Genomic DNA, 26,293 nt, shown 5'->3' on the forward strand with positions numbered 1-26,293 from the left:
ACCTCAAAAAACGACAGTGTATACTATGACGTAAAAGTGAATTTATTCAAAAATCAAAAAAATTCAAAATGGACAAAAACCTCAAAAAACGACAGTGTATACATGCCGTAAAAGTGAATTTATTCAATTATCACAAAAAGTAAAAATAGACAAAAACCTCAAAAAACGACAGTGTATACTATGACGTAAAAGTGAATTTATGCAATTATCACAAAAAGTAAAAATGGACAAAAACCTCAAAAAACGACAGTGTATACTATGACGTAAAAGTGAATTTATTCAAAAATCAAAAAAATTCAAAATGGACAAAAACCTCAAAAAACGACAGTGTATACTATGACGTAAAAGTGAATTTATTCAATTATCACAAAAAGTAAAAATGGACAAAAACCTCAAAAAACGACAGTGTATACTATGACGTAAAAGTGAATTTATTCAAAAATCAAAAAAATTCAAAATGGACAAAAACCTCAAAAAAACGACAGTGTATACTATGACGTAAAAGTGAATTTATTCAATTATCACAAAAATTCAAAATGGACAAAAACCTCAAAAAACGACAGTGTATACTATGACGTAAAAGTGAATTTATTCAATTATCACAAAAAGTAAAAATGGACAAAAACCTCAAAAAACGACAGTGTATACTATGACGTAAAAGTGAATTTATTCAAAATTCAAAAAAATTCAAAATGGACAAAAACCTCAAAAAACGACAGTGTATACTATGACGTAAAAGTGAATTTATTCAATTATCACAAAAATTCAAAATGGACAAAAACCTCAAAAAACGACAGTGTATACTATGACGTAAAAGTGAATTTATTCAATTATCACAAAAAGTAAAAATGGACAAAAACTTCAAAAAACGACAGTGTATACTATGACGTAAAAGTGAATTTATTCAAAAATCAAAAAAATTCAAAATGGACAAAAACCTCAAAAAACGACAGTGTATACTATGCCGTAAAAGTGAATTTATTCAATTATCACAAAAAGTAAAAATAGACAAAAACCTCAAAAAACGACAGTGTATACTATGACGTAAAAGTGAATTTATTCAATTATCACAAAAAGTATAAATGGACAAAAACCTCAAAAAACGACAGTGTATACTATGACGTAAAAGTGAATTTATTTAATTATCACAAAAATTCAAAATGGACAAAAACCTCAAAAAACGACAGTGTATACTATGACGTCAAAGTGAATTTATTCAATTATCACAAAAAGTAAAAATTGACAAAAACCTCAAAAAACGACAGTGTATACTATGACGTAAAAGTGAATTTATTCAAAAATCAAAAAAATTCAAAATGGAAAAAAACCTCAAAAAACGACAGTGTATACTATGACGTAAAAGTGAATTTATTCAATTATCACAAAAATTCAAAATGGACAAAAACCTCAAAAAACGACAGTGTATACTATGACGTAAAAGTGAATTTATTCAATTATCACAAAAAGTAAAAATGGACAAAAACCTAAAAAAACGACAGTGAATACTATGACGTAAAAGTGAATTTATTCAAAAATCAAAAAAATTCAAAATGGACAAAAACCTCAAAAAACGACAGTGTATACTATGACGTAAAAGTGAATTTATTCAATTATCACAAAAATTCAAAATGGACAAAAACCTCAAAAAACGACAGTGTATACTATGACGTAAAAGTGAATTTATTCAATTATCACAAAAAGTAAAAATGGACAAAAACCTCAAAAAACGACAGTGTATACTATGACGTAAAAGTGAATTTATTCAAAAATCAAAAAAATTCAAAATGGACAAAAACCTCAAAAAACGACAGTGTATACTATGACGTAAAAGTGAATTTATTCAATTATCACAAAAATTCAAAATGGACAAAAACCTCATAAAACGACAGTGTATACTATGACGTAAAAGTGAATTTATTCAAAAATCAAAAAAATTCAAAATGGACAAAAACCTCAAAAAACGACAGTGTATACTATGACGTAAAAGTGAATTTATTCAATTATCACAAAAAGTAAAAATGGACAAAAACCTCAAAAAACGACAGTGTATACTATGACGTAAAAGTGAATTTATTCAAAAATCAAAAAAATTCAAAATGGACAAAAACCTCAAAAAAACGACAGTGTATACTATGACGTAAAAGTGAATTTATTCAATTATCACAAAAATTCAAAATGGACAAAAACCTCAAAAAACGACAGTGTATACTATGACGTAAAAGTGAATTTATTCAATTATCACAAAAAGTAAAAATGGACAAAAACCTCAAAAAACGACAGTGTATACTATGACGTAAAAGTGAATTTATTCAAAATTCAAAAAAATTCAAAATGGACAAAAACCTCAAAAAACGACAGCGTATACTATGACGTAAAAGTGAATTTATTCAATTATCACAAAAATTCAAAATGGACAAAAACCTCAAAAAACGACAGTGTATACTATGACGTAAAAGTGAATTTATTCAATTATCACAAAAATTCAAAATGGACAAAAACCTCAAAAAACGACAGTGTATACTATGACGTAAAAGTGAATTTATTCAATTATCACAAAAAGTAAAAATGGACAAAAACCTCAAAAAACGACAGTGTATACTATGACGTAAAAGTGAATTTATTCAAAATTCAAAAAAATTCAAAATGGACAAAAACCTCAAAAAACGACAGTGTATACTATGACGTAAAAGTGAATTTATTCAATTATCACAAAAATTCAAAATGGACAAAAACCTCAAAAAACGACAGTGTATACTATGACGTAAAAGTGAATTTATTCAATTATCACAAAAAGTAAAAATGGACAAAAACCTCAAAAAACGACAGTGTATACTATGACGTAAAAGTGAATTTATTCAAAAATCAAAAAAATTCAAAATGGACAAAAACCTCAAAAAACGACAGTGTATACTATGCCGTAAAAGTGAATTTATTCAATTATCACAAAAAGTAAAAATAGACAAAAACCTCAAAAAACGACAGTGTATACTATGACGTAAAAGTGAATTTATTCAATTATCACAAAAAGTAAAAATTGACAAAAACCTCAAAAAACGACAGTGTATACTATGACGTAAAAGTGAATTTATTCAAAAATCAAAAAAATTCAAAATGGACAAAAACCTCAAAAAACGACAGTGTATACTATGCCGTAAAAGTGAATTTATTCAAAAATCAAAAAAATTCAAAATGGACAAAAACCTCAAAAAACGACAGTGTATACTATGACGTAAAAGTGAATTTATTCAATTATCACAAAAAGTAAAAATGGACAAAAACCTCAAAAAACGACAGTGTATACTATGACGTAAAAGTGAATTTATTCAAAAATCTAAAAAATTCAAAATGGACAAAAACCTCAAAAAACGACAGTGTATACTATGCCGTAAAAGTGAATTTATTCAATTATCACAAAAAGTAAAAATGGACAAAAACCTCAAAAAACGACAGTGTATACTATGACGTAAAAGTGAATTTATTCAATTATCACAAAAATTAAAATTGAAAAAAACCTCAAAAAACGACAGTGTATACTATGACGTAAAAGTGAATTTATTCAAAAATCAAAAAAATTCAAAATGGACAAAAACCTCAAAAAACGACAGTGTATACTATGACGTAAAAGTGAATTTATTCAATTATCACAAAAAGTAAAAATGGACAAAAACCTCAAAAAACGACAGTGTATACTATGACGTAAAAGTGAATTTATTCAAAAATCAAAAAAATTCAAAATGGACAAAAACCTCAAAAAACGACAGTGTATACTATGACGAAAAAGTGAATTTATTCAAAAATCAAAAAAATTCAAAATGGACAAAAACCTCAAAAAACGACAGTGTATACTATGCCGTAAAAGTGAAATTATTCAATTATCACAAAAAGTAAAAATGGACAAAAACCTCAAAAAACGACAGTGTATACTATGACGTAAAAGTGAATTTATTCAATTATCACAAAAGGTTAAAATAGACAAAAACCTCAAAAAACGACAGTGTATACTATGACGTAAAAGTGAATTTATTCAAAAATCAAAAAAATTCAAAATGGACAAAAACCTCAAAAAACGACAGTGTATACTATGACGTAAAAGTGAATTTATTCAAAAATCAAAAAAATTCAAAATGGACAAAAACCTCAAAAAAACGACAGTGTATACTATGACGTAAAAGTGAATTTATTCAATTATCACAAAAAGTAAAAATGGACAAAAACCTCAAAAAACGACAGTGTATACTATGACGTAAAAGTGAATTTATTCAATTATCACAAAAAGTAAAAATGGACAAAAACCTCAAAAAACGACAGTGTATACTATGACGTAAAAGTGAATTTATTCAATTATCACAAAAATTCAAAATGGACAAAAACCTCAAAAAACGACAGTGTATACTATGACGTAAAAGTGAATTTATTCAATTATCACAAAAATTCAAAATGGACAAAAACCTCAAAAAACGACAGTGTATACTATGACGTAAAAGTGAATTTATTCAATTATCACAAAAAGTAAAAATGGACAAAAACCTCAAAAAACGACAGTGTATACTATGCCGTAAAAGTGAATTTATTCAATTATCACAAAAAGTAAAAATGGACAAAAACCTCAAAAAACGACAGTGTATACTATGCCGTAAAAGTGAATTTATTCAATTATCACAAAAAGTATAAATGGACAAAAACCTCAAAAAACGACATTGTATACTATGACATAAAAGTGAATTTATTCAAAAATCAAAAAAATTCAAAATGGACAAAAACCTCAAAAAACGACAGTGTATACTATGCCGTAAAAGTGAATTTATTCAATTATCACAAAAAGTAAAAATAGACAAAAACCTCAAAAAACGACAGTGTATACTATGACGTAAAAGTGAATTTATTCAAAAATCAAAAAAATTCAAAATGGACAAAAACCTCAAAAAACGACAGTGTATACTATGACGTAAAAGTGAATTTATTCAATTATCACAAAAAGTAAAAATGGACAAAAACCTCAAAAAACGACAGTGTATACTATGACGTAAAAGTGAATTTATTCAAAAATCTAAAAAATTCAAAATGGACAAAAACCTCAAAAAACGACAGTGTATACTATGCCGTAAAAGTGAATTTATTCAATTATCACAAAAAGTAAAAATGGACAAAAACCTCAAAAAACGACAGTGTATACTATGACGTAAAAGTGAATTTATTCAATTATCACAAAAATTAAAATTGAAAAAAACCTCAAAAAACGACAGTGTATACTATGACGTAAAAGTGAATTTATTCAAAAATCAAAAAAATTCAAAATGGACAAAAACCTCAAAAAACGACAGTGTATACTATGACGTAAAAGTGAATTTATTCAATTATCACAAAAAGTAAAAATGGACAAAAACCTCAAAAAACGACAGTGTATACTATGACGTAAAAGTGAATTTATTCAAAAATCAAAAAAATTCAAAATGGACAAAAACCTCAAAAAACGACAGTGTATACTATGACGAAAAAGTGAATTTATTCAAAAATCAAAAAAATTCAAAATGGACAAAAACCTCAAAAAACGACAGTGTATACTATGCCGTAAAAGTGAAATTATTCAATTATCACAAAAAGTAAAAATGGACAAAAACCTCAAAAAACGACAGTGTATACTATGACGTAAAAGTGAATTTATTCAATTATCACAAAAAGTTAAAATAGACAAAAACCTCAAAAAACGACAGTGTATACTATGACGTAAAAGTGAATTTATTCAAAAATCAAAAAAATTCAAAATGGACAAAAACCTCAAAAAACGACAGTGTATACTATGCCGTAAAAGTGAATTTATTCAATTATCACAAAAAGTAAAAATGGACAAAAACCTCAAAAAACGACAGTGTATACTATGACGTAAAAGTGAATTTATTCAAAAATCAAAAAAATTCAAAATGGACAAAAACCTCAAAAAACGACAGTGTATACTATGACGTAAAAGTGAATTTATTCAATTATCACAAAAAGTAAAAATGGACAAAAACCTCAAAAAACGACAGTGTATACTATGACGTAAAAGTGAATTTATTCAAAAATCTAAAAAATTCAAAATGGACAAAAACCTCAAAAAACGACAGTGTATACTATGACGTAAAAGTGAATTTATTCAAAAATCAAAAAAATTCAAAATGGACAAAAACCTCAAAAAACGACAGTGTATACTATGCCGTAAAAGTGAATTTATTCAATTATCACAAAAAGTAAAAATGGACAAAAACCTCAAAAAACGACAGTGTATACTATGACGTAAAAGTGAATTTATTCAAAAATCAAAAAAATTCAAAATGGACAAAAACCTCAAAAAACGACAGTGTATACTATGACGTAAAAGTGAATTCATTCAATTATCACAAAAAGTAAAAATGGACAAAAACCTCAAAAAACGACAGTGTATACTATGACGTAAAAGTGAATTTATTCAAAAATCTAAAAAATTCAAAATGGACAAAAACCTCAAAAAACGACAGTGTATACTATGACGTAAAAGTGAATTTATTCAATTATCACAAAAAGTAAAAATGGACAAAAACCTCAAAAAACGACAGTGTATACTATGACGTAAAAGTGAATTTATTCAAAAATCAAAAAAATTCAAAATGGACAAAAACCTCAAAAAACGACAGTGTATACATGCCGTAAAAGTGAATTTATTCAATTATCACAAAAAGTAAAAATAGACAAAAACCTCAAAAAACGACAGTGTATACTATGACGTAAAAGTGAATTTATGCAATTATCACAAAAAGTAAAAATGGACAAAAACCTCAAAAAACGACAGTGTATACTATGACGTAAAAGTGAATTTATTCAAAAATCAAAAAAATTCAAAATGGACAAAAACCTCAAAAAACGACAGTGTATACTATGACGTAAAAGTGAATTTATTCAATTATCACAAAAAGTAAAAATGGACAAAAACCTCAAAAAACGACAGTGTATACTATGACGTAAAAGTGAATTTATTCAAAAATCAAAAAAATTCAAAATGGACAAAAACCTCAAAAAAACGACAGTGTATACTATGACGTAAAAGTGAATTTATTCAATTATCACAAAAATTCAAAATGGACAAAAACCTCAAAAAACGACAGTGTATACTATGACGTAAAAGTGAATTTATTCAATTATCACAAAAAGTAAAAATGGACAAAAACCTCAAAAAACGACAGTGTATACTATGACGTAAAAGTGAATTTATTCAAAATTCAAAAAAATTCAAAATGGACAAAAACCTCAAAAAACGACAGTGTATACTATGACGTAAAAGTGAATTTATTCAATTATCACAAAAATTCAAAATGGACAAAAACCTCAAAAAACGACAGTGTATACTATGACGTAAAAGTGAATTTATTCAATTATCACAAAAAGTAAAAATGGACAAAAACTTCAAAAAACGACAGTGTATACTATGACGTAAAAGTGAATTTATTCAAAAATCAAAAAAATTCAAAATGGACAAAAACCTCAAAAAACGACAGTGTATACTATGCCGTAAAAGTGAATTTATTCAATTATCACAAAAAGTAAAAATAGACAAAAACCTCAAAAAACGACAGTGTATACTATGACGTAAAAGTGAATTTATTCAATTATCACAAAAAGTATAAATGGACAAAAACCTCAAAAAACGACAGTGTATACTATGACGTAAAAGTGAATTTATTTAATTATCACAAAAATTCAAAATGGACAAAAACCTCAAAAAACGACAGTGTATACTATGACGTCAAAGTGAATTTATTCAATTATCACAAAAAGTAAAAATTGACAAAAACCTCAAAAAACGACAGTGTATACTATGACGTAAAAGTGAATTTATTCAAAAATCAAAAAAATTCAAAATGGAAAAAAACCTCAAAAAACGACAGTGTATACTATGACGTAAAAGTGAATTTATTCAATTATCACAAAAATTCAAAATGGACAAAAACCTCAAAAAACGACAGTGTATACTATGACGTAAAAGTGAATTTATTCAATTATCACAAAAAGTAAAAATGGACAAAAACCTAAAAAAACGACAGTGAATACTATGACGTAAAAGTGAATTTATTCAAAAATCAAAAAAATTCAAAATGGACAAAAACCTCAAAAAACGACAGTGTATACTATGACGTAAAAGTGAATTTATTCAATTATCACAAAAATTCAAAATGGACAAAAACCTCAAAAAACGACAGTGTATACTATGACGTAAAAGTGAATTTATTCAATTATCACAAAAAGTAAAAATGGACAAAAACCTCAAAAAACGACAGTGTATACTATGACGTAAAAGTGAATTTATTCAAAAATCAAAAAAATTCAAAATGGACAAAAACCTCAAAAAACGACAGTGTATACTATGACGTAAAAGTGAATTTATTCAATTATCACAAAAATTCAAAATGGACAAAAACCTCATAAAACGACAGTGTATACTATGACGTAAAAGTGAATTTATTCAAAAATCAAAAAAATTCAAAATGGACAAAAACCTCAAAAAACGACAGTGTATACTATGACGTAAAAGTGAATTTATTCAATTATCACAAAAAGTAAAAATGGACAAAAACCTCAAAAAACGACAGTGTATACTATGACGTAAAAGTGAATTTATTCAAAAATCAAAAAAATTCAAAATGGACAAAAACCTCAAAAAAACGACAGTGTATACTATGACGTAAAAGTGAATTTATTCAATTATCACAAAAATTCAAAATGGACAAAAACCTCAAAAAACGACAGTGTATACTATGACGTAAAAGTGAATTTATTCAATTATCACAAAAAGTAAAAATGGACAAAAACCTCAAAAAACGACAGTGTATACTATGACGTAAAAGTGAATTTATTCAAAATTCAAAAAAATTCAAAATGGACAAAAACCTCAAAAAACGACAGCGTATACTATGACGTAAAAGTGAATTTATTCAATTATCACAAAAATTCAAAATGGACAAAAACCTCAAAAAACGACAGTGTATACTATGACGTAAAAGTGAATTTATTCAATTATCACAAAAATTCAAAATGGACAAAAACCTCAAAAAACGACAGTGTATACTATGACGTAAAAGTGAATTTATTCAATTATCACAAAAAGTAAAAATGGACAAAAACCTCAAAAAACGACAGTGTATACTATGACGTAAAAGTGAATTTATTCAAAATTCAAAAAAATTCAAAATGGACAAAAACCTCAAAAAACGACAGTGTATACTATGACGTAAAAGTGAATTTATTCAATTATCACAAAAATTCAAAATGGACAAAAACCTCAAAAAACGACAGTGTATACTATGACGTAAAAGTGAATTTATTCAATTATCACAAAAAGTAAAAATGGACAAAAACCTCAAAAAACGACAGTGTATACTATGACGTAAAAGTGAATTTATTCAAAAATCAAAAAAATTCAAAATGGACAAAAACCTCAAAAAACGACAGTGTATACTATGCCGTAAAAGTGAATTTATTCAATTATCACAAAAAGTAAAAATAGACAAAAACCTCAAAAAACGACAGTGTATACTATGACGTAAAAGTGAATTTATTCAATTATCACAAAAAGTAAAAATTGACAAAAACCTCAAAAAACGACAGTGTATACTATGACGTAAAAGTGAATTTATTCAAAAATCAAAAAAATTCAAAATGGACAAAAACCTCAAAAAACGACAGTGTATACTATGCCGTAAAAGTGAATTTATTCAAATATCAAAAAAATTCAAAATGGACAAAAACCTCAAAAAACGACAGTGTATACTATGACGTAAAAGTGAATTTATTCAATTATCACAAAAAGTAAAAATGGACAAAAACCTCAAAAAACGACAGTGTATACTATGACGTAAAAGTGAATTTATTCAAAAATCTAAAAAATTCAAAATGGACAAAAACCTCAAAAAACGACAGTGTATACTATGCCGTAAAAGTGAATTTATTCAATTATCACAAAAAGTAAAAATGGACAAAAACCTCAAAAAACGACAGTGTATACTATGACGTAAAAGTGAATTTATTCAATTATCACAAAAATTAAAATTGAAAAAAACCTCAAAAAACGACAGTGTATACTATGACGTAAAAGTGAATTTATTCAAAAATCAAAAAAATTCAAAATGGACAAAAACCTCAAAAAACGACAGTGTATACTATGACGTAAAAGTGAATTTATTCAATTATCACAAAAAGTAAAAATGGACAAAAACCTCAAAAAACGACAGTGTATACTATGACGTAAAAGTGAATTTATTCAAAAATCAAAAAAATTCAAAATGGACAAAAACCTCAAAAAACGACAGTGTATACTATGACGAAAAAGTGAATTTATTCAAAAATCAAAAAAATTCAAAATGGACAAAAACCTCAAAAAACGACAGTGTATACTATGCCGTAAAAGTGAAATTATTCAATTATCACAAAAAGTAAAAATGGACAAAAACCTCAAAAAACGACAGTGTATACTATGACGTAAAAGTGAATTTATTCAATTATCACAAAAGGTTAAAATAGACAAAAACCTCAAAAAACGACAGTGTATACTATGACGTAAAAGTGAATTTATTCAAAAATCAAAAAAATTCAAAATGGACAAAAACCTCAAAAAACGACAGTGTATACTATGACGTAAAAGTGAATTTATTCAAAAATCAAAAAAATTCAAAATGGACAAAAACCTCAAAAAAACGACAGTGTATACTATGACGTAAAAGTGAATTTATTCAATTATCACAAAAAGTAAAAATGGACAAAAACCTCAAAAAACGACAGTGTATACTATGACGTAAAAGTTAATTTATTCAATTATCACAAAAAGTAAAAATGGACAAAAACCTCAAAAAACGACAGTGTATACTATGACGTAAAAGTGAATTTATTCAATTATCACAAAAATTCAAAATGGACAAAAACCTCAAAAAACGACAGTGTATACTATGACGTAAAAGTGAATTTATTCAATTATCACAAAAATTCAAAATGGACAAAAACCTCAAAAAACGACAGTGTATACTATGACGTAAAAGTGAATTTATTCAATTATCACAAAAAGTAAAAATGGACAAAAACCTCAAAAAACGACAGTGTATACTATGACGTAAAAGTGAATTTATTCAAAAATCAAAAAAATTCAAAATGGACAAAAACCTCAAAAAACGACAGTGTATACTATGCCGTAAAAGTGAATTTATTCAATTATCACAAAAAGTAAAAATAGACAAAAACCTCAAAAAACGACAGTGTATACTATGACGTAAAAGTGAATTTATTCAATTATCACAAAAAGTATAAATGGACAAAAACCTCAAAAAACGACAGTGTATACTATGACGTAAAAGTGAATTTATTTAATTATCACAAAAATTCAAAATGGACAAAAACCTCAAAAAACGACAGTGTATACTATGACGTCAAAGTGAATTTATTCAATTATCACAAAAAGTAAAAATTGACAAAAACCTCAAAAAACGACAGTGTATACTATGACGTAAAAGTGAATTTATTCAAAAATCAAAAAAATTCAAAATGGAAAAAAACCTCAAAAAACGACAGTGTATACTATGACGTAAAAGTGAATTTATTCAATTATCACAAAAATTCAAAATGGACAAAAACCTCAAAAAACGACAGTGTATACTATGACGTAAAAGTGAATTTATTCAATTATCACAAAAAGTAAAAATGGACAAAAACCTAAAAAAACGACAGTGAATACTATGACGTAAAAGTGAATTTATTCAAAAATCAAAAAAATTCAAAATGGACAAAAACCTCAAAAAACGACAGTGTATACTATGACGTAAAAGTGAATTTATTCAATTATCACAAAAATTCAAAATGGACAAAAACCTCAAAAAACGACAGTGTATACTATGACGTAAAAGTGAATTTATTCAATTATCACAAAAAGTAAAAATGGACAAAAACCTCAAAAAACGACAGTGTATACTATGACGTAAAAGTGAATTTATTCAAAAATCAAAAAAATTCAAAATGGACAAAAACCTCAAAAAACGACAGTGTATACTATGACGTAAAAGTGAATTTATTCAATTATCACAAAAATTCAAAATGGACAAAAACCTCATAAAACGACAGTGTATACTATGACGTAAAAGTGAATTTATTCAAAAATCAAAAAAATTCAAAATGGACAAAAACCTCAAAAAACGACAGTGTATACTATGACGTAAAAGTGAATTTATTCAATTATCACAAAAAGTAAAAATGGACAAAAACCTCAAAAAACGACAGTGTATACTATGACGTAAAAGTGAATTTATTCAAAAATCAAAAAAATTCAAAATGGACAAAAACCTCAAAAAAACGACAGTGTATACTATGACGTAAAAGTGAATTTATTCAATTATCACAAAAATTCAAAATGGACAAAAACCTCAAAAAACGACAGTGTATACTATGACGTAAAAGTGAATTTATTCAATTATCACAAAAAGTAAAAATGGACAAAAACCTCAAAAAACGACAGTGTATACTATGACGTAAAAGTGAATTTATTCAAAATTCAAAAAAATTCAAAATGGACAAAAACCTCAAAAAACGACAGCGTATACTATGACGTAAAAGTGAATTTATTCAATTATCACAAAAATTCAAAATGGACAAAAACCTCAAAAAACGACAGTGTATACTATGACGTAAAAGTGAATTTATTCAATTATCACAAAAATTCAAAATGGACAAAAACCTCAAAAAACGACAGTGTATACTATGACGTAAAAGTGAATTTATTCAATTATCACAAAAAGTAAAAATGGACAAAAACCTCAAAAAACGACAGTGTATACTATGACGTAAAAGTGAATTTATTCAAAATTCAAAAAAATTCAAAATGGACAAAAACCTCAAAAAACGACAGTGTATACTATGACGTAAAAGTGAATTTATTCAATTATCACAAAAATTCAAAATGGACAAAAACCTCAAAAAACGACAGTGTATACTATGACGTAAAAGTGAATTTATTCAATTATCACAAAAAGTAAAAATTGACAAAAACCTCAAAAAACGACAGTGTATACTATGACGTAAAAGTGAATTTATTCAAAAATCAAAAAAATTCAAAATGGACAAAAACCTCAAAAAACGACAGTGTATACTATGCCGTAAAAGTGAATTTATTCAAAAATCAAAAAAATTCAAAATGGACAAAAACCTCAAAAAACGACAGTGTATACTATGACGTAAAAGTGAATTTATTCAATTATCACAAAAAGTAAAAATGGACAAAAACCTCAAAAAACGACAGTGTATACTATGACGTAAAAGTGAATTTATTCAAAAATCTAAAAAATTCAAAATGGACAAAAACCTCAAAAAACGACAGTGTATACTATGCCGTAAAAGTGAATTTATTCAATTATCACAAAAAGTAAAAATGGACAAAAACCTCAAAAAACGACAGTGTATACTATGACGTAAAAGTGAATTTATTCAATTATCACAAAAATTAAAATTGAAAAAAACCTCAAAAAACGACAGTGTATACTATGACGTAAAAGTGAATTTATTCAAAAATCAAAAAAATTCAAAATGGACAAAAACCTCAAAAAACGACAGTGTATACTATGACGTAAAAGTGAATTTATTCAATTATCACAAAAAGTAAAAATGGACAAAAACCTCAAAAAACGACAGTGTATACTATGACGTAAAAGTGAATTTATTCAAAAATCAAAAAAATTCAAAATGGACAAAAACCTCAAAAAACGACAGTGTATACTATGACGAAAAAGTGAATTTATTCAAAAATCAAAAAAATTCAAAATGGACAAAAACCTCAAAAAACGACAGTGTATACTATGCCGTAAAAGTGAAATTATTCAATTATCACAAAAAGTAAAAATGGACAAAAACCTCAAAAAACGACAGTGTATACTATGACATAAAAGTGAATTTATTCAATTATCACAAAAAGTTAAAATAGACAAAAACCTCAAAAAACGACAGTGTATACTATGACGTAAAAGTGAATTTATTCAAAAATCAAAAAAATTCAAAATGGACAAAAACCTCAAAAAACGACAGTGTATACTATGCCGTAAAAGTGAATTTATTCAATTATCACAAAAAGTAAAAATGGACAAAAACCTCAAAAAACGACAGTGTATACTATGACGTAAAAGTGAATTTATTCAAAAATCAAAAAAATTCAAAATGGACAAAAACCTCAAAAAACGACAGTGTATACTATGACGTAAAAGTGAATTTATTCAATTATCACAAAAAGTAAAAATGGACAAAAAACTCAAAAAACGACAGTGTATACTATGACGTAAAAGTGAATTTATTCAAAAATCTAAAAAATTCAAAATGGACAAAAACCTCAAAAAACGACAGTGTATACTATGACGTAAAAGTGAATTTATTCAATTATCACAAAAAGTAAAAATGGACAAAAACCTCAAAAAACGACAGTGTATACTATGACGTAAAAGTGAATTTATTCAAAAATCAAAAAAATTCAAAATGGACAAAAACCTCAAAAAACGACAGTGTATACATGCCGTAAAAGTGAATTTATTCAATTATCACAAAAAGTAAAAATAGACAAAAACCTCAAAAAACGACAGTGTATACTATGACGTAAAAGTGAATTTATTCAATTATCACAAAAAGTAAAAATGGACAAAAACCTCAAAAAACGACAGTGTATACTATGACGTAAAAGTGAATTTATTCAAAAATCAAAAAAATTCAAAATGGACAAAAACCTCAAAAAACGACAGTGTATACTATGACGTAAAAGTGAATTTATTCAATTATCACAAAAAGTAAAAATGGACAAAAACCTCAAAAAACGACAGTGTATACTATGACGTAAAAGTGAATTTATTCAAAAATCAAAAAAATTCAAAATGGACAAAAACCTCAAAAAAACGACAGTGTATACTATGACGTAAAAGTGAATTTATTCAATTATCACAAAAATTCAAAATGGACAAAAACCTCAAAAAACGACAGTGTATACTATGACGTAAAAGTGAATTTATTCAATTATCACAAAAAGTAAAAATGGACAAAAACCTCAAAAAACGACAGTGTATACTATGACGTAAAAGTGAATTTATTCAAAATTCAAAAAAATTCAAAATGGACAAAAACCTCAAAAAACGACAGTGTATACTATGACGTAAAAGTGAATTTATTCAATTATCACAAAAATTCAAAATGGACAAAAACCTCAAAAAACGACAGTGTATACTATGACGTAAAAGTGAATTTATTCAATTATCACAAAAAGTAAAAATGGACAAAAACCTCAAAAAACGACAGTGTATACTATGACGTAAAAGTGAATTTATTCAAAAATCAAAAAAATTCAAAATGGACAAAAACCTCAAAAAACGACAGTGTATACTATGCCGTAAAAGTGAATTTATTCAATTATCACAAAAAGTAAAAATAGACAAAAACCTCAAAAAACGACAGTGTATACTATGACGTAAAAGTGAATTTATTCAATTATCACAAAAAGTATAAATGGACAAAAACCTCAAAAAACGACAGTGTATACTATGACGTAAAAGTGAATTTATTTAATTATCACAAAAATTCAAAATGGACAAAAACCTCAAAAAACGACAGTGTATACTATGACGTCAAAGTGAATTTATTCAATTATCACAAAAAGTAAAAATTGACAAAAACCTCAAAAAACGACAGTGTATACTATGACGTAAAAGTGAATTTATTCAAAAATCAAAAAAATTCAAAATGGAAAAAAACCCTCAAAAAACGACAGTGTATACTATGACGTAAAAGTGAATTTATTCAATTATCACAAAAATTCAAAATGGACAAAAACCTCAAAAAACGACAGTGTATACTATGACGTAAAAGTGAATTTATTCAATTATCACAAAAAGTAAAAATGGACAAAAACCTAAAAAAACGACAGTGAATACTATGACGTAAAAGTGAATTTATTCAAAAATCAAAAAAATTCAAAATGGACAAAAACCTCAAAAAACGACAGTGTATACTATGACGTAAAAGTGAATTTATTCAATTATCACAAAAATTCAAAATGGACAAAAACCTCAAAAAACGACAGTGTATACTATGACGTAAAAGTGAATTTATTCAATTATCACAAAAAGTAAAAATGGACAAAAACCTCAAAAAACGACAGTGTATACTATGACGTAAAAGTGAATTTATTCAAAAATCAAAAAAATTCAAAATGGACAAAAACCTCAAAAAACGACAGTGTATACTATGACGTAAAAGTGAATTTATTCAATTATCACAAAAATTCAAAATGGACAAAAACCTCATAAAACGACAGTGTATACTATGACGTAAAAGTGAATTTATTCAAAAATCAAAAAAATTCAAAATGGACAAAAACCTCAAAAAACGACAGTGTATACTATGACGTAAAAGTGAATTTATTCAATTATCACAAAAAGTAAAAATGGACAAAAACCTCAAAAAACGACAGTGTATACTATGACGTAAAAGTGAATTTATTCAAAAATCAAAAAAATTCAAAATGGACAAAAACCTCAAAAAAACGACAGTGTATACTATGACGTAAAAGTGAATTTATTCAATTATCACAAAAATTCAAAATGGACAAAAACCTCAAAAAACGACAGTGTATACTATGACGTAAAAGTGAATTTATTCAATTATCACAAAAAGTAAAAATGGACAAAAACCTCAAAAAACGACAGTGTATACTATGACGTAAAAGTGAATTTATTCAAAATTCAAAAAAATTCAAAATGGACAAAAACCTCAAAAAACGACAGTGTATACTATGACGTAAAAGTGAATTTATTCAATTATCACAAAAATTCAAAATGGACAAAAACCTCAAAAAACGACAGTGTATACTATGACGTAAAAGTGAATTTATTCAATTATCACAAAAATTCAAAATGGACAAAAACCTCAAAAAACGACAGTGTATACTATGACGTAAAAGTGAATTTATTCAATTATCACAAAAAGTAAAAATGGACAAAAACCTCAAAAAACGACAGTGTATACTATGACGTAAAAGTGAATTTATTCAAAATTCAAAAAAATTCAAAATGGACAAAAACCTCAAAAAACGACAGTGTATACTATGACGTAAAAGTGAATTTATTCAATTATCACAAAAATTCAAAATGAACAAAAACCTCAAAAAACGACAGTGTATACTATGACGTAAAAGTGAATTTATTCAATTATCACAAAAAGTAAAAATGGACAAAAACCTCAAAAAACGACAGTGTATACTATGACGTAAAAGTGAATTTATTCAAAAATCAAAAAAATTCAAAATGGACAAAAACCTCAAAAAACGACAGTGTATACTATGCCGTAAAAGTGAATTTATTCAATTATCACAAAAAGTAAAAATAGACAAAAACCTCAAAAAACGACAGTGTATACTATGACGTAAAAGTGAATTTATTCAATTATCACAAAAAGTAAAAATTGACAAAAACCTCAAAAAACGACAGTGTATACTATGACGTAAAAGTGAATTTATTCAAAAATCAAAAAAATTCAAAATGGACAAAAACCTCAAAAAACGACAGTGTATACTATGCCGTAAAAGTGAATTTATTCAATTATCACAAAAAGTAAAAATAGACAAAAACCTCAAAAAACGACAGTGTATACTATGACGTAAAAGTGAATTTATTCAATTATCACAAAAAGTATAAATGGACAAAAACCTCAAAAAACGACAGTGTATACTATGACGTAAAAGTGAATTTATTCAAAAATCAAAAAAATTCAAAATGGACAAAAACCTCAAAAAACGACAGTGTATACTATGACGTAAAAGTGAATTTATTCAATTATCACAAAAATTCAAAATGGACAAAAACCTCAAAAAACGACAGTGTATAGCAGGGCTATTCAATTGGCGGCCCGCGGGCCACATGCGGCCCGAAAGCAACCTCCAAATGGCCCAGCCCGTGGTCCCGCCAAAAATGCACATCCCTACGTAAATTCATACAGTAGTACAGACCACGTAGCCTAGCAACAACGCAAACAATGCAGAGCGAGCCGGTTGTAGCCTAGATTACAATCAATATGTCTTTCTCAACACTAAAACGCAAAATTGCCAATGAAAACCGTCAGTTTAACCCTGCCTGGACTGACAAATATTTGTTTATTTTACCGCCACATCCAAACGCCAAACCGATGTGTTTAATTTGTAATGAGTGCGTTGCCGTATTTAAAGAATACAATGTGCGGAGGCACCACAGCGAGAAACACCAGACTTTCCGCACCAATTTTCCAGAGGGATCTCAAGAGAGGGTAGCAAAAGTGCAGAGTTTGATTGCATCTTACAAACGGAGCAGTACTACCATGGTGCGGTCATTCACAGCCCAAGAGAGAGCAACCGCAGCATCCCTTCGTGTTTCCTGGATACTGGCAAAAAAGAAAAGGCCATTCACAGACTCTGAAACCGTGAAGGACTGTATGCTGGCAGTCGTGGACAGTGATGCCAGTAACGCGTTACATAGTAACGCGTTACTCTAATCTGACTACTTTTTTCCAGTAACGAGTAATCTAACGCGTTACTATTTCCAAACCAGTAATCAGATTAAAGTTACTTATCCAAGTCACTGTGAGTTACTTTTTTAGTCATTTTCCTTAGTAAAAACCGACAGCTTATCAAAATTCTCAGCCCGGGGGCTGGAGCCGTGTTTTTTATTTATTTATTTTACTTTTTACATTGTTGCAGCCATTAAAATAGTTCAGTTTTGTTTTTAATGTCAAAGTAGTTATTTTTCGTTTCGTTTTTTTATTATCCTATTTTAGAAAATGTTCAGAGCAATTTTTTGTTTGTTAAATTAAAGTTTATATAGGCAAGACAATTCAAGAGTTGGTTTGAGAGACTAGGGTTAACTCACTGGGTCGTCACATAAAAAAAATTAAAACTTTAATTTAACAAACAAAATTTGCTCTAAACATTTTTCTAAATGAACTTAAAAAATAAACGAAACGAAATATAACTACTTTGACATCAAAAACAAAGTAGGCTAGTTATTATACCACCACAAAGGCATTTTTGACGAGCTGAGGCAGGCTGACAGATTAGCCTACTGCTCGCAACGGCGCTCAAAAAAACGAAACGGGCTACACAATCTAAAGAAAAGAAAAAAAGTACATGCAGGTTGTCTTATAGCCTACCTTACACTTCAGCAAAATTAATATAAATCCGATCTTCAGTTCCCGCGGTATATGCTCATTTAACGGAGTTCACATCAAAGCAAAAGATTCTAGCATTTTATTCAGCAGCTCATTTCAAATTCAGAGATCGCAATATGAGAGAGAGCGACCTAAGCACTGGTAAGATCATTAGTCTCATTATTTTATATTGAAGATGATTGTGTTTTGTGTGACTTATTTTAAAGTTTCATTTACGGCCATGCGTTGGCTTGCTTTACTCATTTGCAGCGATGTTGCAGTAGCACCATCATATCTATCTGACTACAACATAACACGCTCTCACACATTTATTTTTTAATTATTTGCCAAAATTTACACATGTGGTTTAAACAACCAGATATATTTACATTTGTCCGGTTTAGTTTGAAATGCTTTCATGCACCTTCTGAATTGGTTTGTTTGAGTGATCGGAATTAAATACGTCTCGAAAGACTCTCGGAAGGCATTTAGGCCAAACGTTACTCCTGGTCATTTCGCAATCAGATAGATAGGCCGACCTGGTCAGAGAAAACGAATGAAGGAACCAGTTGTAAAAAGCCATAACTCTAGCAGCTGCACTGAAGAAACTGACTCTTTAACCCTGCGCAAGCCATATCTTGACAGTGGCGCAAGCTATCATGGTCTCATGTTGTTTCCACCAGCACATCTCACTGTTCATTTTAATTATTAAAATAAATATAAAACGAAGGAGAAGCCTAAAAAAGGGGGCGTAAAAAAGTCGGGGCCGTCAGGCTCAGGCATAAATTCAATAAAGTGTGTTGCCAAAAACGGTTGTCATTTCTATTTTGAGACGGCAGGGGTGTTGTCGGCAACTGCTGAATGTAACTAATAAAGTAACTTGTAATCTAACTTAGTTACTTTTAAAATCAAGTAATCTGTAAAGTAACTAAGTTACTTTTTAAAGGAGTAATCAGTAATCAGTAATCAGATTACTTTTTCAAAGTAACTGTGGCAACACTGGTCGTGGATGAGGTGATAAATGACGATAAAATTAAAACAAGCGTGGCTTCTGCTATAAAAAACGTACCCCTGTCAGATACTTCCAACATTCGTAGGGTTGAAATTCTTGCTGCAGATGTGTATGAAACACTGTTAGGAGACCTGATGAAAGCTGATACTATGTCTATAGCAGTAGATGAGTCCACAGACAAAACTGATACTGCTCAGTTGTGCATATATGTCCGTTTTTTTGACAGCAAATGCTTCAGAGAGGAGCTTCTCTGCCTACTGCCGTTAGAAGGACACACAACGGGCGATATAGTCTTTGGGAAAATTTCCGCTTTTTTTAAAGACAATGGTCTGGATATGACGCGTGTGTGCATGCTTGTGACAGATGGGGCTCCATCCATGACAGGTAAAGTGAATGGTTTGGCAGCACGTTGGTCCGCTGTTGCACCTCAGTTGATCTCCTTACACTGCATTGTGCATCAGGCGGTGTTGTGCGCGAAACTAAGTGGGGCGCTCAAAACGACCATGGACAACGTGATGGCTACAATTAACTTTATTCGCTCCACATCAAGCCTCCAACACCGCTTGTTCCGCATGCTGCTGTCAGAACTGTCTGCTGAGCACCACGACCTGCTTTTGCATAATGACGTGAGGTGGCTGTCCAAAGGCAAAGCACTGGAGCGGTTCTGTGGTCTCAGAGAGGAGATCATAACTTTCCTCCGCAGCAGCAAGCAAAAAAAGGCAGAAACGCACTTGAGTCGCATACTGGACGACAACTTCATGGCTGATGCCTGCTTTCTGTGTGACATATTCAAACACCTGAATGATCTCAATTTGGCACTACAAGGCAGAGACAAAACTGTCATCGACCTTGTGGAACATATGCGTGCATTCCCAGTTAAACTGGACCTTTTCGCAACTGATTTGAGCACAGGCCGAATGCTGCATTTTCCGACACTCCGCAAATGCATCTCATCCCCCGCACAAATCACGGATGTGATGACAGATTTTATTGCGAGGTTGAAAATTAACTTTGCTGGTCGATTGGATGGACTTGTTCTGCCCACAGAGGTGGCCGTTTTTGTCAGAGACCCGTTCACTGTTGCAATAGAAGGGGACTTATCCGCCAGAGCAAAGCAAGTGGTTCCTTCCATTGACGAGGGGAAATTCACACTCGAACTTGTTGACATGCGGTCATCTGTAACCATGGCACAGGAGCTTCGCACTAACGGGCCTACAATGTTTTGGACTGATGTCAACGTACATCAGTTCCCTAACATTAAGAAAGTAGCGATCGTCATGCTCAGTATGTTTGGTTCAACTTACACATGTGAGTCAAGCTTTTCACACATGAACTCCATAAAAAGCAACTCTCGTTGCTCCCTGACAGACCGTACTCTCCACCAATGCCTTCGGATTGCATTGACAACGTATGAGCCTAAAGTCACTGCTCTCGTTCAAAACAAAAAATGTCACTTCTCCCACTAAATTAGCTGAATAACTGTAGCCTACATCAGTATAATGTTGGATGTGTATAAAGGCATGCCTAATCACAAATGTGGTGATTTCAAATATGTTCCCTCAGTATGTGCAATATGTGCAGTAGTCCACCTTGTATTCATGTGTTAGTTGTGAATACTGTGCACTTTTTTATGCACTTTGAGATGTTCCTGGGTAAAATGTGAGCAAAATGTTTATTTTTTTTCAAAAGGAAACTTAATGTTATTGCTTATCTACTACTGTGCACTATTTTGTTTTATGCACTTTGTGATCAGATAAGTGAGATATGTTGCCTAGATAGGCAAAGACAAGAGGTGCCTCGATCAGTTTTTTGGAAAAATTAGGGGCTACCTCAGATTCTGTTCAGTAAGCTCTTTTATAGTATTTTGATGCACCTTTTGATGTGCAAACTAACCAAAGTTAAAAGAGAAACAATGAATAAACATTACATGTATTCAATACATTTGTTTGTGCTGGTTTTAAAATGTGTCTTTACGAGTTGCTTCGCCGCTGAAATAACTGGCCCAGCTAACTTTCTTAGTTTGAAAATCTGGCCCAGCTGATTTTGTAATTGAATAGCCCTGGTGTATACTATGACGTAAAAGTGAATTTATTCAATTATCACAAAAATTCAAAATGGACAAAAACCTCAAAAAACGACAGTGTATATACTATGACGTAAAAGTGAATTTATTCAATTATCACAAAAAGTAAAAATGGACAAAAACCTTAAAAAACGACAGTGAATACTATGACGTAAAAGTGAATTTATTCAAAAATCAAAAAAATTCAAAATGGACAAAAACCTCAAAAAACGACAGTGTATACTATGACGTAAAAGTGAATTTATTCAATTATCACAAAAAATTCAAAATGGACAAAAACGACAGTGTATACTATGACGTAAAAGTGAATTTATTCATTTATCACAAAAAGTAAAAATGGACAAAAACCTCAAAAAACAACAGTGTATACTATGCCGTAAAAGTGAATTTATTCAATTATCACAAAAACCTCAAAAAACGACAGTGTATACTATGACGTAAAAGTGAATTTATTCAATTATCACAAAAAGTAAAAATGGACAAAAACCTCAAAAAACGACAGTGTATACTATGACGTAAAAGTGAATTTATTCAAAAATCAAAAAAATTCAAAATGGACAAAAACCTCAAAAAACGACAGTGTATACTATGCCGTAAAAGTGAATTTATTCAATTATCACAAAAAGTAAAAATAGACAAAAACCTCAAAAAACGACAGTGTATACTATGACGTAAAAGTGAATTTATTCAATTATCACAAAAAGTAAAAATGGACAAAAACCTCAAAAAACGACAGTGTATACTATGACGTAAAAGTGAATTTATTCAAAAATCAAAAAAATTCAAAATGGACAAAAACCTCAAAAAACGACAGTGTATACTATGCCGTAAAAGTGAATTTATTCAATTATCACAAAAAGTAAAAATAGACAAAAACCTCAAAAAACGACAGTGTATACTATGACGTAAAAGTGAATTTATTCAAAAATCAAAAAAATTCAAAATGGACAAAAACCTCAAAAAACGACAGTGTATACTATGACGTAAAAGTGAATTTATTCAATTATCACAAAAAGTAAAAATGGACAAAAACCTCAAAAAACGACAGTGTATACTATGACGTAAAAGTGAATTTATTCCAAAATCAAAAAAATTCAAAATGGACAAAAACCTCAAAAAACAACAGTGTATACTATGACGTAAAAGTGAATTTATTCAAAAATTCAAAATGGACAAAAACCTCAAAAAACGACAGTGTATACTATGATGTAAAAGTGAATTTATTCAATTATCACAAAAAGTAAAAATAGACAAAAACCTCAAAAAACGACAGTGTATACTATGACGTAAAAGTGAATTTATTCAATTATCACAAAAAGTAAAAATGGACAAAAACCTCAAAAAACGACAGTGTATACTATGACGTAAAAGTGAATTTATTCAAAAATCAAAAAAATTCAAAATGGACAAAAACCTCAAAAAACGACAGTGTATACTATGACGTAAAAGTGAATTTATTCAATTATCACAAAAATTCAAAATGGACAAAAACCTCAAAAAACGACAGTGTATACTATGACGTAAAAGTGAATTTATTCAATTATCACAAAAAGTAAAAATAGACAAAAACCTCAAAAAACGACAGTGTATACTATGACGTAAAAGTGAATTTATTCAATTATCACAAAAAGTAAAAATAGACAAAAACCTCAAAAAACGACAGTGTATACTATGCCGTAAAAGTGAATTTATTCAATTATTACAAAAAGTAAAAATGGACAAAAACCTCAAAAAACGACAGTGTATACTATGACGTAAAAGTGAATTTATTCAAAAATCAAAAAAATTCAAAATGGACAAAAACCTCAAAAAACGACAGTGTATACTATGCCGTAAAAGTGAATTTATTCAATTATCACAAAAAGTAAAAATAGACAAAAACCTCAAAAAACGACAGTGTATACTATGACGTAAAAGTGAATTTATTCAATTATCACAAAAAGTAAAAAATGGACAAAAACCTCAAAAAACGACAGTGTATACTATGACGTAAAAGTGAATTTATTCAAAAATCAAAAAAATTCAAAATGGACAAAAACCTCAAAAAACGACAGTGTATACTATGCCGTAAAAGTGAATTTATTCAATTATCACAAAAAGTAAAAATAGACAAAAACCTCAAAAAACGACAGTGTATACTATGACGTAAAAGTGAATTTATTCAAAATCAAAAAAATTCAAAATGGAAAAAAACCTCAAAAAACGACAGTGTATACTATGACGTAAAAGTGAATTTATTCAAAAATCAAAAAAATTCAAAATGGACAAAAACCTCAAAAAACGACAGTGTATACTATGACGTAAAAGTGAATTTATTCAATTATCACAAAAAATTCAAAATGGACAAAAACGACAGTGTATACTATGACGTAAAAGTGAATTTATTCATTTATCACAAAAAGTAAAAATGGACAAAAACCTCAAAAAACAACAGTGTATACTATGACGTAAAAGTGAATTTATTCAATTATCACAAAAATTCAAAATGGACAAAAACCTCAAAAAACGACAGTGTATATACTATGACGTAAAAGTGAATTTATTCAATTATCACAAAAAGTAAAAATGGACAAAAACCTAAAAAAACGACAGTGAATACTATGACGTAAAAGTGAATTTATTCAAAAATCAAAAAAATTCAAAATGGACAAAAACCTCAAAAAACGACAGTGTATACTATGACGTAAAAGTGAATTTATTCAATTATCACAAAAAATTCAAAATGGACAAAAACGACAGTGTATACTATGACGTAAAAGTGAATTTATTCATTTATCACAAAAAGTAAAAATGGACAAAAACCTCAAAAAACAACAGTGTATACTATGCCGTAAAAGTGAATTTATTCAATTATCACAAAAACCTCAAAAAACGACAGTGTATACTATGACGTAAAAGTGAATTTATTCAATTATCACAAAAAGTAAAAATAGACAAAAACCTCAAAAAACGACAGTGTATACTATGACGTAAAAGTGAATTTATTCAATTATCACAAAAAGTAAAAAATGGACAAAAACCTCAAAAAACGACAGTGTATACTATGACGTAAAAGTGAATTTATTCAAAAATCAAAAAAATTCAAAATGGACAAAAACCTCAAAAAACGACAGTGTATACTATGCCGTAAAAGTGAATTTATTCAATTATCACAAAAAGTAAAAATAGACAAAAACCTCAAAAAACGACAGTGTATACTATGACGTAAAAGTGAATTTATTCAAAATCAAAAAAATTCAAAATGGAAAAAAACCTCAAAAAACGACAGTGTATACTATGACGTAAAAGTGAATTTATTCAAAAATCAAAAAAATTCAAAATGGACAAAAACCTCAAAAAACGACAGTGTATACTATGACGTAAAAGTGAATTTATTCAATTATCACAAAAAATTCAAAATGGACAAAAACGACAGTGTATACTATGACGTAAAAGTGAATTTATTCATTTATCACAAAAAGTAAAAATGGACAAAAACCTCAAAAAACAACAGTGTATACTATGACGTAAAAGTGAATTTATTCAATTATCACAAAAATTCAAAATGGACAAAAACCTCAAAAAACGACAGTGTATATACTATGACGTAAAAGTGAATTTATTCAATTATCACAAAAAGTAAAAATGGACAAAAACCTAAAAAAACGACAGTGAATACTATGACGTAAAAGTGAATTTATTCAAAAATCAAAAAAATTCAAAATGGACAAAAACCTCAAAAAACGACAGTGTATACTATGACGTAAAAGTGAATTTATTCAATTATCACAAAAAATTCAAAATGGACAAAAACGACAGTGTATACTATGACGTAAAAGTGAATTTATTCATTTATCACAAAAAGTAAAAATGGACAAAAACCTCAAAAAACAACAGTGTATACTATGCCGTAAAAGTGAATTTATTCAATTATCACAAAAACCTCAAAAAACGACAGTGTATACTATGACGTAAAAGTGAATTTATTCAATTATCACAAAAAGTAAAAATGGACAAAAACCTCAAAAAACGACAGTGTA

At 28.7% G+C, this 26,293-nt stretch overlaps 2 protein-coding genes across 2 annotated transcripts in view; both read left to right on the forward strand.

Moving 5' to 3' along the window:
* LOC137078368 (protein-glutamine gamma-glutamyltransferase K-like) overlaps positions 1 to 26,293 on the forward strand; it is a 119,101-nt gene that overhangs the window by 13,664 nt on the left and 79,144 nt on the right. The window lies entirely within an intron of this gene.
* Positions 18,355 to 21,657, forward strand: LOC137079155 (SCAN domain-containing protein 3-like). The gene is made up of 2 exons (XM_067447117.1): positions 18,355 to 18,496; positions 20,165 to 21,657. Exons 1-2 carry the CDS (start codon positions 18,355 to 18,357, stop codon positions 21,655 to 21,657), a joined length of 1,635 nt encoding a protein of 544 aa, XP_067303218.1.

This window comes from Pseudorasbora parva, chromosome 6, assembly GCF_024679245.1.
Source record: "Pseudorasbora parva isolate DD20220531a chromosome 6, ASM2467924v1, whole genome shotgun sequence".
NCBI classification, from domain to species: Eukaryota; Metazoa; Chordata; class Actinopteri; order Cypriniformes; family Gobionidae; genus Pseudorasbora; species Pseudorasbora parva.

Coding starts and splice junctions, on each gene's coding strand:
- LOC137079155 (XM_067447117.1), top strand. CDS start 18,355: ATGGTGCGGTCATTCACAGCCCAAGAGAGAGCAACCGCAGCATCCCTT. Junction 18,497..20,164: donor AGTCGTGGACAGTGATGCCA/GTAACGCGTTAC, acceptor ACTTTTTCAAAG/TAACTGTGGCAACACTGGTC.